Here is a 15437-nt window from a genome sequence, read left to right on the forward strand (position 1 = left end):
CAAAGTGGTATTTGTAGACAGTTGACCTCTGAAGGAAGGTTTAGCTCTCAAACATGGTTCATGACAAATATATTTAATATGCATCTAATAGCATTAGCATTAGCATTATTATTATTATTAGTAGTAGTAGTAGTATCATTATTATTTTACATGGATTATTATTAGCAGTAGTATTATGCTACCAAGACACATGTATTTAGTATAGCTATTTAGCAAAAACAAATATAACAAAATAATAAAATGAAAGGTTCCACACATGATTAGTTTTGATAAATTTCCAGCAATTCTTTAATTCTCATCCAAACTTTACCCATAACTGAGAAACATGGGACTAACTTTTTGTTAGGTCAGCTGGTGTAATTAGGCATCAAAACAGGTGTTCCCACTTCCAACAATTGATGGATGAAGCAGTTGCTCAAACTCAAAGAGATCAAAAGAGTCGGCTTTCAAGTGAGACCTTCTGATGATTAGGGAATGAAAAGATACTGCCAGTGGCTATCGTAATATACCTTTATATATACCTATCAATTTACATAACATACCTTTATATATACCTATCAATTTACATAATATACCTTTGTATATACCATGTCTTGCTTATCAAAATTAATCTGCATATACTTGAAGCTGTCAATACTAATATGCTCCAATAACCAACAAAGGCAGGGTGAAACCATTGCTTGGTTATAAAAAAATACAAAACCACAAAATGCAGACAGGGTGAAACCAGTGCTTGGTTAATAAACACATGGCTGCTATCAAAGTAAGACAGGTGACTGCTGATTACATGTCTTTTTTTAAATAGGAAATATGCCCCCCACCCTCCACCTCTGGCGGGGGGAAGAGAGAAATTTGAATGAACTTTGTGACCTGGAGACTGCATATCTCAAGGGACCTTTAGGAATGACAGGTTGGACTGTATATACAGGGTTTAGGGTGCAGAAATGAAGGGGGTGATTTTGACAATCAGGGGACAATATGTGATGAATAATGATGTAGATTATAGGGTTATTATGTCGAAAAATAAATGGGTAGGTCTAACAATCAGGGCTTATAACTGCTAAAGAATAAAAGAATGCTGACAATCAATCTCAGCCCTAGTCTCATCAAGCAGCACAGCAAGTCAGGTTGATTCCTAATATTGGTATTTACTGTGTAGAAGAGAAAATCGGTAGGTCGGACAATCTAAAGATTTACTAAATGGCTACATAGATGGCTCACAATCTTACTCTGCCATGATATTACCAAGCTGTATACCAAATTTTGATGAAATCCAATAATAACCAAGGGAGTTAATGTGCTGAATCAAAGAATGTTGGGCTATAACTCTTCCTAAATAGTGATGCTAAATGCTGATACCAGAAACAAATCGAAATTAGGTGTGAATTGATACATATGTGCCACATGTTGATATAATTCATGGTACATAGTCTATGATGCATTAGCAATACACATTAATTTGATGGTCTTTCCATCGTTAGTGGTGGGTGGTGCCCTTTAATGTTATTTGCTGGTTTATTTCCAGTATGCTGATTACAAACACACATATATATAAACTTCACACCTATTTCTATGCCATTTTCGTCCATGACAAAATGATACTTTTAAACAGACTAGCTGTCAGTTGTCAGTGAATTGTATTCAACAATTTAGGTCATTTCAAGTTGTTCCATTTCGTCAGATGCAGGACTCACTTTAGCTACCAGACATAAGTATTTTCATCAAAATATCTTTACTTCTTAATTTCAGTTTTTTCATTCTTATTTATTCAGTTTACCTTAACCCCAAAAGGGATATATATTCTTGACGCACATGATACCACAGGGCTAAATTGTTTGATTGTTGTTGTTGTTGTGGTAGGGTTTAATGCCATTTTTCAGCACACGATAGGCTGTACATGGCGGCCAGTATTAATAGTGGAGGAAGAACCCCGGAAAGAACCACCGACCCAAGAGAAGCTACTGGCAAGCTTTTTCACATACCCACACTGGCTGAATAGGAGACTCGAACCCACGCAGACAGAGGTGAGATGGCAGTGATCCGTAACGGTGAGCACTTTTAATCACATGGCCACTCAGGTCCCATATTTTGAGAAATGAAATGAGAATTTCATTCTACTTTTAATTTGAATTTATTTTAATTTGGCTTGGTATCCAGCCTTTTCTATGCTTGCCAAAAGGGTGACTGACTGGCAAGCAGTCTATTTTTTTCCATCCACTGATGTCCTGATAAACCCTTTTCCCAGCTCCAATAATCTGATACAGTTCGTAACTTTAACAATTATTATCATCATAACTATCATCAGCCAGTATTTGCCTGACGAAAACATCATCTGAAGATGAACCACATTGGGAATCAGCCATTTGGGTTTTCTAGGAAGCCGGTATTTTAAACACACATTTATAAAACTCCCTTGATGCGATTTCAAATTACAACATAATGCTTGTTCCAGGGAAAAATGTGCCAGTCAAATTTAGTTTAACAACCATTTATGTCATGTGATTAGCAATGCAAATGGTAAGTTCAAGGTCAAATTTCATCAATGCTGTAGTTTCATCTCATCTGTTAACAGATTAAAGACATATGGAATGTTTTGTTTGCAATTTCTGAGAAAATAAATCATCTTCCTATCAATTTTACATCATTACGGCCTAATGTAAGGGCATTTAATTTTGCTAGTCTGGCTAGCAAGTGGTTACCCTTTATCAACACAGCACAGTGTCAGGGAATTCCTTTTTTTTTGATAAGCGACTGGCTCTTACCCTACACCCCAACATAAATGTCCAAATATCAAACATGGGGTGGCGAGGGTCAGAGGAAACAAGGTCTGCTTTATGCAGAGAAAGCTTTTGCAATAAAATAATTACCATAGAATTGGGGGGGGGGGGCAGTATTATAAACCACATCACTTGGTGTTAGTTTTTGAGTTTGTGCTGTCAAGTCCTTTTAGTTTTAGTTAACAAAAATGGGTGATTGTTCCAGCAACAGCTGTCTCAAATGAATTCTCAATTTAAACAACAGCAAGGCAAATGACTAATAGTTTTTGATGACTGCTGAAGATTAAAATCTCTTGCATACAGTAAGTATTGTTTTGTATCGATTTTGCACCATTTGTATCAATATATGTATTTTGCAGCAAAAGTACTGATACATCAATACTTCGATGAATCATATATCGGCGAATCATTTCAGCCCTGGTCAAAATCTTGTCAATATAAAGCTGCATACAAAATTTGGTTCAAATCTTGTAGCAATTAAGGGAGTTACTGTGCAGAAACAAAGGTGGATGGGTTAAACAACCAGAGGCTGTATCTGCTAATTGATGGCATGGAATGCTGGCAATCAAATGCAGCCAAGGTCTCATCAATATTTAGCAGTATAGCCAATTTGCTAATAATAAAGGGAGTTACTGTGTGGAAACTAAAGTGTGATGGATGGACAGAAGGAAGGCTGGGAGGACAGGTCCAATATTATGTCTTTTTTTTTCTATGAAGAGCTGAGGACAATAACATGTTACAGACTAAATGAGACAGCCAAGTTATAAAGAAACATGAATATACACTCCAGTATCATTACTATGAGGAAGGATCATTGTTAAGTTCTTTTTTCCCTTCTAATTTTCACCTGTAAAAGCAAATATCAAGCACAGACAAAATCAAAATGACCTAAATGTTGAACAGCTTATCAAAGTTAAACCCACCTGCCATAGCCTGGTAGACTGGATGTGCCAGAAATGGGGGTGGTGGGGGTTGAAGGAGATGACACTGCATTCACAGTTGTTGTCGCTGTCACAGCCAAACTTGCAGGAGCAGATATCCGGCTGCTGATAGTTACAGCAGGAGTGCTAGCTGCTGTGATCCTTTCTTGCTCCTTACGATCGTTCTGCTCCATCTGTCTGCGGTAGTATGGGACATATGCAGACTGATAAGAGGAGGTGGAGCTAGAAGAGGTAGATGAAGAGGTGTAGCGGTAAGGATTAGTCAGTCCCCGCAGTGGCTGCGAGCTGTATCTGCAAGGAGAGGGCAAACTCATGCACATGCCAGCACACACAAGCATATACCCCAAATCATGTCATGCTGTTACTGAGGCTTATATAAGGCAAAAAGAAATTATCATAGTATAAAACCTTAGAACACAGATCAAGCAGTTCTCAAAGGACAGAGTTTATTGTATAGGATGTCAAATGGTCAGATTTTATTAAATGCAAAGCATGTTTTTCTTTAATGAATGAATGAAACAGATAAAGATTATTCTCTATTTTAAATGTGTTTTCTTCAGGCAATTAGGTTTTGGTTTTCTTTATACAGGTAAACTTGTGATAAATTGCAGAGCCTGAGTCTGCTGAAGGTCTTGATTTTTGGTGAAATGCAGAATTTTATGTTTCAGGTCAAAAAGGATTCTGGCCAACTCTGAATTAAATTTCAATTAATAAATTAAATTATGATTATGTATGAGTGTCATCAAGGTAGAATCCCTGGTAAAACTGATGAAACTTGAAAACAAGCACTCAAAAGTCAGATTTCTGCAAGAAATGTCTGAATTCAAATTCTTGATATAGTCATTAAAGAAACAGCCAAGCCTTCAAGGAATAACTGTGGTAAGGCTGTGCAAAATATATACAAATTCATTCAGAGGAAGTACATATTTATTTAGGAGGTAAGGCTACATGCTCATGAACAGTGCTTCAGCTAGATAAAAAGTGACAGGTACCCTTCAAAAATGCCTACCACTCCTCCCCCATACTGCATGTTCTCTATCCCTTCAGGGTAACCCATACTTTCTTAACTGCAAAGATCAATACCTTTCCAATATAATTTTCCATTTGCCTCACTGACTTAAACAGTTGTTTTAATTGTTTTCCAAAACTAATTGCAAACCACATTCTAATTAATACCAAGCAGCACTCGAGCATCTTTGTTATTAAAGTCTGCTAACCCCAAATATGATTTCACTTGTTCTTTCTGTCAAGTAGACAGTATCTAAAGCCTAAAATTTCAGAGCATAGCCAATTTTTACATGGCATGAGGTCCAAGGGGCATGAAATAATTTACCAGGCTTGCATAATCTAACAACTGTCCACTTTACTAAGAATGCTTATGTAGCATTGTAAGAACATAACCCTATGTAATTTCCAAACCTTTATTTCATATTGATTTGACTTATTTTGCATCTATATTTGAATGGCAAAGGTGGTAATCTACTGTTCGTACTTTGCACTGGGTTTAAATTTCAAAGAAAAAGAAATTATCAGGTTTATCTCACTTGTTATTATTGCTATTTAAAAGGCCTCTACCATTTATCCAGTGAGTGAAAGGCCTCTACCATTTATCCAGTGAGTGAAAGGCCTCTACCATTTATCCAGTGAGTGAAATGCCTCTACCATTTATCCAGTGAGTGAAAGGCCTCTACCATTTATCCAGTGAGTGAAAGGCCTCTACCATTTGTGTCAAAGCTGGTCAACATCTGTTCAGCAGTTTGATAAGTTATTTTAAGGTTGTCCTATTTTACAGGGTTCATAGGGAATTCTGAATGATAAATTCAAGGACTTTTCCCAAACTTTCAAAGACCACAAACATAGATTTCAAAGACCTATTTTCGCTAACATCTTGTATAAACATAATTGGTATATGAGAAAACAATGAATGCAAAATTCTACAGTATTTGTTAATGATGAAATGAAACTGAACGGTCATCAAAAGAAAGAAACCAGGAAAACTCAACTACATCCGAATCTAAAAACCTTGGACAATATTATTTGTGATTATGGAAAAAAATTAAATGTTTGGGCTTACTTCAATTTTCAAAGACTTTTAAAGACCTCAGGGTAATCTGCTCAATTTTCCCAAACTTTCAAGGCCTTGAAAATGCTACCTCATTTTTCCCAAACTGTCAAAGACCGTATGAACCCTGTAGCAATGGTGACCATATCTGATGACAGACCAACATCAATTTGAAAGGTATTCATGCCATACTGTTTTATATCAAGACTGGCCTCATCTGCATCGACATAAAAGGTATTCATGCCATACTGTTTTATATCAAGACTGGCCTCATCTGCATCGACATAAAAGGTATTCATGCCATACTGTTTTATATCAAGACTGGCCTCATCTGCATCGACATAAAAGGTATTCATGCCATACTGTTTTATATCAAGACTGGCCTCATCCGCATCGACATAAAAGGTCTTCAAGCCAAAACGATTTCTGTCAAGTTTGGTTAATATTTAAACAGTTTTTTTGTGTGAAGTCATTTCACTGTTTTCTATTTTTAGCTGCCTTGGCCATATTTGATTGTGAATCAGCATCAACAGTCTGAAAGGGCTTCATCCCAGTATGTCTTCTATCAAATATGATCAAATACTGTTGAGTCTTTTTTAATTAGAAGTCATTTAAAGGTTTCTTTTATTTTTAATAAAGATGACCTCATTTACTGGTGAATCACCAGACAATTACAAAATTGAGTGATAGGATGTTTTCTGCTATATATGGTCAAATTCTGTTTAACAATTTTGAGAAGTTATTTGAAGGTTTCTCTATTTTTCTGTAAGGGTGCTCATGCTTGATGGTTGATTGGCATCAACTGTACAAACCTGAAAGGTCTTCATACCTTCAGGCTTTTTGTAAAATATGACAAAATCCTTCTGAGCAATTTTTGAGAAGAGAAAAAGATATTCACTGGTTTTTCTTCTTCTATTTTTTTAGAAACCGTGGTTACATTTGATGGAGGGGCCCCGAGTGGCTGAGTGGTCTAAAGTGCTCTCCGTTACGGATCACTGCCATCTCACCTCTGTCTGCGTGGGTTCGAGTCTCGGATTCGGCTAATGTGGGTATGTGAGAAAGCTTGCCAGTAGCTTCTCGTGGGTCGGTGGTTCTTTCCGGGGTTTTCCCGGGTTCTTCCTCCACCATTAATACTGGCCGCCATGTATAGCCTATCGTGTGCTGAAAAATGGCGTTAAACCCTACAACAACAACTACATTTGATGGCAGATAAGTTGTACAAAATGTTATTACTGAAAGCCCCCATAACAGGATATTTTCTGTCAAATTTTCTTTAGTGTTTTTTTGTTATATATAGGTTTTCCTATTTTTAATTTATTAAAAACATATTGTTAACTTGAATGTATTCTTTTTCCTTAACAATTCTACTTGATAAATTACACTTTGAAAAGAAAAAAGCAATGAACAATGTATGTGAAATAATAATATCATAATCGCATGACTTATGACAAATCCACTGTATAACAAAAAGTGCGCTTTGCAATAACAAATGCCCTTAACTCCACCCTACTCCAACCACACTAAAAATTTCTGGCTGAAGCACTGATTAAGGAAACTTCTGGTAAGCCCCGAAGGTAGCTTTAATAGACAGGTTCAGTGAATTATTTTTCATCCGATCGCACCCAAGATAAACAATGCCACTGTCTACACAAACTGTTTGACCTCAGAATAAGCCTTATTCTGAAATGCGGCTTCCCCAATTCTACCAACATATGTAGATTAAGATTAAAATATTAAGATCTATGACTCTACTATGACAGTGGTAGATCTGAGCTTATGCATCTTTTTTATAGGTTACTTATGAAATATTACTTTCAAAACAAGTTTACGCTGAGAAAGGGCTTTACTGTAAGTATTTTACCCATATCAGCTCGTGGAAGCAGTGATGCCATCTGAAGTGCAAGAGGATATAACCCACTGTGAGGGATATGATTGTTCATAAAGAGGTAGCCCACTGTGAGCTTGATTGTTTAAAGAGAGGTAACCCTATGGGAGTGTAACTGACCATAAGGAGGAAATCCTCTGAGTAGTATGATAGTCCATAGGGAGGTAACCCACCATGAGGCATATGACTGAGGTAAATGTGAACATGAGTATTCATAGACAGGTAATCCACTGCAAGGAACATGACTGTCCATAATGAGGTAACCCTCAGTGAGGAGTATGACTGTCCATAAGGAGGTAACTCCAAGATAAGTACTACTGTTCAAAGAGAGGTAACCCACTGTGAGGAGTATGATTATTCATAAAGTGTTAACCCACTGTAAGGATTTTTCACAAGAGGATAACACACTGTGAGAATTATAATTGTTCGTAAGAGGATAACACACTGACAGAAGCATGATTGTTCATAAGTGTGTAACCGCTGTGAGGAGTATATGATTGTTCATAAGGGTGTAACAACTGTAAGGAGTATGACTGTTCATAAAGTGTTAACCCACTGTGAGGAGTAAAGTGTTAACCCATACAGGAGTATGATTCATAAGTGCATTATTATGATTACGATTATTTACAGTATCATCATCATCCTTTATACTAGAGACAAGATTAAAAATGATGTACATGGCAATAAAAATAAAAAAGTCGAACTAGATTATAATGAAATCCCACTTAGTATGAATTAAATACTTTTCTCCTGCAATTTCCTTTATATTAAGGAGGGTATATATCTGTTTAATGAAATCACTTGGTAAAATTATTTGCTCTGCCAGCTTTTAATTAAATTATAAAATCCTCAGATTTGCACAATAATAAGTCCATAAATTTATTGTCTCACCGGTGATAAAGTCTTGCAGGCCTAGTAACACATTATCAAACAGCTCCCATGACCTTAACCCCTGACCCCATTCCTCAGCTAATGTGTGACATACTGTCTGGAGACAAAAGATATAGCCCCTACATACAACTCTTAACAATTTACCCTGAAAAACACATTGACCTTGAGTGCCTGGATCGCTCATACCAATGATCTACACTTCTTAATGGGGTTAAAAATTCAATGTCTAATCATAAACACTTGTTGGAAGTTCTCCCCACTAAAAATATAAGAAACTCACGCCCATAACCATGACATTGGCCCATAACCATGACCTTGGCCCATACAGTTGCAACATTTATATTCTATTAATAAATCCTCCATATTGACCTTAGTGCTCTCACACCCACATCTGATGGTGATCCAATGATGAAAAAAATAAATAAAAAAATTAACAAAAAGATATTTAAAGTAGGTCAGGACATTGTGACCAATATGTCTCGCCACTGGAAAGACAAAAAACAATCATCTAGTGTGAACACTGTCAACAACAATTTGCATCTCCTATAAAACGAGACAAGTATCTCACTGTTCTGTAAGTAAATCTAAAGTGTTTTGTTCTATAGGATTGAAGCCCTCATTGCCAAAAATAGTTTCCAGGAATCCAAGATAAGTCTGTTTCTTCTGTTCTTTTATTCGAAGTCATATGGACAATGTTCTATTTTATACCAGGGCCCAGCAACGTGGAGTGAATTGCCCACTGAACTCAGACACAAAGACACAGTGATCCCATTCAAGAGTGCTCTTAAAACTCACTTAGTTCTACTGCAAGAACAAACTTAAAGACCTAATAATGTTCCCTTCCTTAAATATTTTAAGCATGTTTTTTGTTTTTTAATTTCATAGTGTTTGTTTTCTGTAATAATATCATTACATGGTTTTTTTATGTTATAGGTGTTGTCTAATGTTGTAAAGCACTTGGAGCTTCTAAAGATTAGGCGCTATACAAAGACCTTATTATTATTATTATTCATTCTAACTGCTGAGCATTGCAACAATCTGATTTTGTTGAGAAACATACCAATTTCCCCTCAAAAATAATTTCTTGATGCCCAAGTCAACATTTTCAAAAAACATACCTGCATTTGCATTACAAAATTCTTTGTCAAGGCATTTGGACCATTCTGGTGGCCTAGTGGTTAGAGCATCCAACTTGAATGCAGGAGGTCGCAGGTTGAACTCCTGCCGAGTTGTACCAAAGACATAAAAATGGTACTAACATCTGCCTCGCTAGGTGCTCAGCATTAAGAGGTTTGTGTTAGGACTGGCTGGTCTGGTGTCAGGATAATGTGACTGGGTGGGACATCGTGCTACATGTCTGCGGCATGATGCCTCAGTGCTAGACATCACTATAAACTGTCACACTGCAGACATTGTAGCGATATGACTGAAAAATTGTTGAAGCTATGGTTTTTTTAAAATCCCAATTGTCATGGCATTTGACCTTGAACTTGATATGGACAGAAAAACAATGAGCTTGACAGTGTCAGGACATAACCACATGCTAGGTATGGTAAATAAATAATTAGTATAAAATGTTCTTGGAGAAAAAACAATGAATTATTTAAGTGACATGATTCAAAGTATCTAATTTATTCACCAATTTATTTTGTTAAGTTGGTATGATGATCAGTTTAGGAGGATTAGCTGTTAAAAAATCTGTCACATTTTGGGAGGTCACATTGGCATCATTTTCATTCAGGACCAACCAGATATAGTGAGAAGCATTTTAGTGAAAATGTGTCAATATCATCATCTCTTCAAGGGCATGTCAGAGTAGTAACATGAATTTCAAGATGGCCACCACTGACCATTATTATTTAGGACCATCAAAACATCATAAATAGTGTTTGTGTGAAAACCCCATGTCGTTATGACTATTAATTTAGAACAAGATTTTCAATCTGGCCACCATGGCCATAAAAACTGAGATGAAGTTCGTATCATCATTTAGGACCAAGCAGACATCACAAGTCATAGTGAAAACCCCTTGTCTATATGACCATCAATTAAGTGATGGCTGAGGGGCACCATTTTCATTCAGGAAAACTAGAGTAAATAAATCATTATTTTAGAGAAAACCCCATGCTGACAGACCCGTCCATTCATAAAATTTTCAAGGAGTCCATATCGGATATCGGCTCTGAACCATTTTCATGTAGAGCCAATGTCAATGTGACCATCAAATCATGAGGAAGTGCAACAAGATTTGCAAGATGGCTGTCTCGTATTTTAAATATCATGTCATTATGTCTACGAAAACTGTAAAATCGCCATCACAAACGATTTTTTTACTTTTATGTACATACACCATCAACAGAAAGATTTTACAATTTCTACTGTACAACTTCTACTTGGCACCATATAGCCAGGATTCTGCTGAGAAGCCATCAAAGCCAATACAAACATATACATATATATAATTTGTGTCATAACAGATAGTAGATAATAGTATGCAGTTCATTTTTATGCTAAATTTTGTTTATGCATATATTTTTGAGGTATTCCAGCCATTTATGTAGCTGAAATGTGAAGGTTTTAAATCAAACATGACATTTTCATTATAATTTTCATATTGCATTGCAGTTAAACTCACCCATGTTAGTTAAAATATACCCTATGTTCAATTGTGGCTGTGCAAATAATGACAAACAAAAAGAATAACACCCATTTATTAGACACAACCCAATTTTCCTATTCTGGGTTGTACTATATGTTTCAGTGTAGTTGAAATGTTGGTGGAGATAATCTTTGCATTACAAAAGGCATCATGAATCCCAGCTAATGTGAAATGATTTTCTTGAATTTTGTATAATACGAATCAGACTGTTTAATTTTTTGGGTAGCTAAAATGTTGGTTATGACGATCTTTGTGTCATAAAATAAGCCAAATGGATCCCAGCTAATATGAATGACTTCCTGGTCCCTTGAATTTTGTATAATTTGAGTTAGATTGTAAGTTTTAGTGTAGCTAGGACAATATCTGCTCTGAAAGTTAGGCAAAATGTTGGTTAGGATTATCTTAGCATTACAAGTTAGGCAAAATGTTGATTAGGATAGTCACTGCATTACAAGATAGGCAAAATGGACTTCCAGAACAAATCACTCTGAATCACAGTTAAAAACCACATACAGATACATTTTGCAGGGGTCGGGGTATAGGTGGGGGAAATAAATAAGGGAATATCTAACACTGGCTGTCAAATTATGAAAAATGGAATGTGTCTTGGAATTCAGAGTACAAACTTCAGTAATAAATAATGAGTGAATATCACCATCATTTGCTTTACAGTCAAACTTGTACATAGAAATTACAAAATGTCCCATTTATACCCAATTTACTACATTTTACCCATCTATAATTGCCACCTGCTCTTAAAGATAACTTAGTGCTAATATCAAAGGTGATCCATACAGACAGGTAAATCCATACAGACAGGTGATCCATACAGACAGGTGATCCATACAGACAGGTAAATCCATACAGACAGGTTTGAGTAAAGTTGTTATTCTTAAGCTGCTCTGTTTCCTGTATTGTTGAGAATTATATGACTGTTATTCAACAGACAGAAACTGCGGTAAAAGATAGAAAATTTGATACAATGTCCACATTCTTAGTCTGATTAAGTCTTTAAGTTGAAAATATATTTTTAAAAAGCAATAAATGAAAATTTAAGCAATAAAGCATTTTATAGTCTGAATTAAGATGGCCAAGAAAAGACCAAAGATAAGAGGTAAAAAATAAACTGAGAAACTCCTGAAAAAAAAAATTATGAAAAATTTGCCATGATATGCGAAACCATGTCAGTGGATCAGGCATTGACCGAAATACTTATTACGGCAACATATATCCCCAAGAAGAAGTCAACTGCAAACAATATAGAGCCAGATCTTCCAACAAAATATGCAACAGCGTATCAGGGTCTACATTGTTTGCAGTTGTACCTGACTTCCAGGGTAGTATATGCCGTATTTTGAATTAAACCAAAAATGTCCAAGAACATATTTCTATTTCATAGTTTTATCTTAATCTGAAATATAATTTCAAACACTTTCCATAAAAGCATGGATACCTTTCTTAATATTGTTTGTCATAATTATTTCTCATCTCTTTTAATTTTACCACTCTACTCCTTTAACTGGGCTGCTCAGAAAATAAAGAACTTTTAAAACAAAATGTCCCAAAGAGGGACATATTTTCTATTGACCAACAAAAAGGCAACTTCTGAATTTAACTTAAACTTGAAAAAATAGATAAGTGCAGCTTTATTTCTGAGCAACACGTACTGGCAGGGGTGTTTCTGTAAACTGCTGAAGTGACACAGCAACAGGATGTTCAAGATGGATGCTACATCAGCCACATGAAGCATCAAGGAAGCCCTATTTTCCTTTCATAATAATACAAAATAAATGCAAATGTTTGTGTAAAGTCAAACTGCCATCCTCAATTTCCTGTATCAGGAAAAGCAAAAGCATAATTTTCATGATGGTAATATATTTACAGAACTGGTTATTTGAGAAGTCTGCCCTTTGAAACTTTTTTGTTTTTTTTTTCTTCCAGATGCTACAAATATATTGGTAAAATTCATTGCATTATTTCTTTTGTTCTTACTTTCAACTATAAATACTAATTTTCCAATATATGTGAACAGATCACTTGTGACTTTTTCTTTCATTCACCAAATGGGTGTTTTTAATTTCTTGCTAGTGAATCAAATTATGTTTCAACTGCTGAAACAACTGAATTATATGTATATTGGCAATATAATTTAGTTTAATACCCTACATATCACTGAATTATATGTAAATTGGCATTAAAATTTAGCTTAATACCCTACATATCACTGAATTATATGTAAATTGGCAACATAATTTAGCTTAATACCCAACATATCACTGAATTATATGTAAATTGGCATTATAATTTAGCTTAATACCCTACATATCACTGCACAGCAGATTATCAAGCCTCTGATTGACATAATGGTAAAAAAAAATTGTCTGTGTCTGCAGAAAACAAGGAAAAATTACATAGGGAAATGTGTGACAAAAAATAAATACTGTTTTAGTTGATGAAAATTCTGACCCAATTTAACCTCGGCCATTAGTAAGGCAAGGAGTTTAACAGACCATTCCCCACTGAGGTCAATGGTGTGAATTTGCTACTGCACCATAAAAGAGGGCATGAATTACCATGCGTCCCCAAACAAATGAAGAACTGGATGCCATCCCTGCCTGAGAATGAGAAAACTGGAGGAAATGAGGTTGTTTGGTGCTGTTTAATCGCTGAATAATTGTTTTAATATCGTTTTGTCCATAAAAACATAAAGAGCTTTTCTTGTGAAGTTGTTTGCTTTTCTGTATAAAGTACCTTTATTTTCAAGATACCCAACCTCTGAATGATCGCTAAAAACATTTTCCAAGAGAATTTAACAACTGTCATGTGTATGTAAAAACAATCTATTATATCACTGCTTTTTGTTGTTCTTTATTCACCACAAACAAAATTCCATTTTTAAAATAAAAATAGGGATATTTATTTCAAGAAATAACTGTCAAAGTTGAAACTAAATTTTTTTTTATTGTTCTGTTTGTAAAATACTGATGCTAAGATTTCATTGCAAGTAATAATGAAACTGTTCTCATCCATGAAGAAATATGTGAGTGCCAATTCAGCAGTTTTAAGTTAACTACAAACTCTGGAACTTGCTTCTCCATAATGAACTGTTTCTGTAAAACCAAGCTTTCTTTTCTTCCCAAGTACTCATTTCATATGGTTGCCTTGCTATATTTCATCACATATGTGAATGAGTAGGCTAATTTAAGGTAGATTAAATATATTACTTACCTAATAATATCTATAACAGTGTCGGACTTCAATTGAAATGAGATGATCTGACACACGACTGAAAGCATGAGCTCTTAATGCAAGTAGGATTTGCATGCCATGTAACTTTTCTTTTATTCCACTCATTTATCTGATTTGATACAAAAGACATAATTAATGTCATAATACAAAGCAGGTCTGCTTTTAACTGAGTGTAACAATAAATACTTCTACAATCTGGAGATCAAAACATAGTTGGTATTTAATTAGGCTATCACAGAAATGCTCATAGCTGTAAGTAAACATTTTTCATTTTTGAATACAAGAGGGCATGTTGAATTTAAAATCGAACTAAAACATGAATTTCACTTGACAAAACTTATTCAGTTGGTATTAATTTATTAAAGTGTTGCCACCAATTTAATGACAACAAATATGATTGTGTGGATCCTTGCATGACAAGAATAGGACTCCTTGTGTGGAAACAACTGGGCTCTTATGTGGAAAGAATAGGACTCCTTGTGTGGAAACAACTGGGCTCCTTGCGTGGAAACAGCTGGAACCCTTCAACAATTCAATTATTTCATTAAAATACCAATGAAAATGTCATGTTTCACAAAACCAAGAAACCGATACCTAAGAAAATAAATTGTCACATAATGAATACATAACACTGCAATCACATACCTATCGGCATTGCGATTCTGATTGGCATCTGCTGTAATGGAACTGGACACTGACCCAAGAGCTGGGCGTTTGCTCACTGTATTATCCTGTAATAAAAACATTTCTTTAAATTCTGGATGAATATCACACCGATTTAAAATCTTAAAGAATATCTACAGTACATTTTCGTCTGAAGCAAACTCTGATAAATGGCAAAAATGGTGGTCTGGTACAGCCAACTGCTCATTATCGATTTGTTTTCCATTCTTATTTTGTTCCATAGAGCATGAGAATACAGCTGCTTAGGAAAGCTGACTGCATATCAGATTTGTTCATGTATAACATAACC

General features: G+C 35.3%; 1 protein-coding gene across 12 annotated transcripts in view; it reads right to left on the bottom strand.

Moving 5' to 3' along the window:
• Positions 1–15437, bottom strand: part of LOC149801204 (protein phosphatase 1 regulatory subunit 12A-like) — a 264345-nt gene that overhangs the window by 122528 nt on the left and 126380 nt on the right. For 6 of the 12 annotated variants that reach the window (XM_089955256.1, XM_089955251.1, XM_089955254.1 and 3 more), the window contains 2 exons: positions 15110–15195; positions 3701–4009 (listed from right to left, as the gene is read on the bottom strand). In XM_089955256.1, the coding sequence (XP_089811382.1) occupies positions 3701–4009; positions 15110–15195 (395 nt within the window). The remainder of the gene's footprint in view (positions 1–3700; positions 4010–15109; positions 15196–15437) is intronic. The other 6 variants (XM_089955259.1, XM_089955253.1, XM_089955257.1 and 3 more) reach the window with 3 other exon arrangements.

The sequence above is a fragment of the Sinohyriopsis cumingii genome, chromosome 4 (assembly GCF_028554795.1).
Source record: "Sinohyriopsis cumingii isolate HCF-2022 chromosome 4, ASM2855479v2, whole genome shotgun sequence".
In the NCBI taxonomy this organism is placed as follows: Eukaryota; Metazoa; Mollusca; class Bivalvia; order Unionida; family Unionidae; genus Sinohyriopsis; species Sinohyriopsis cumingii.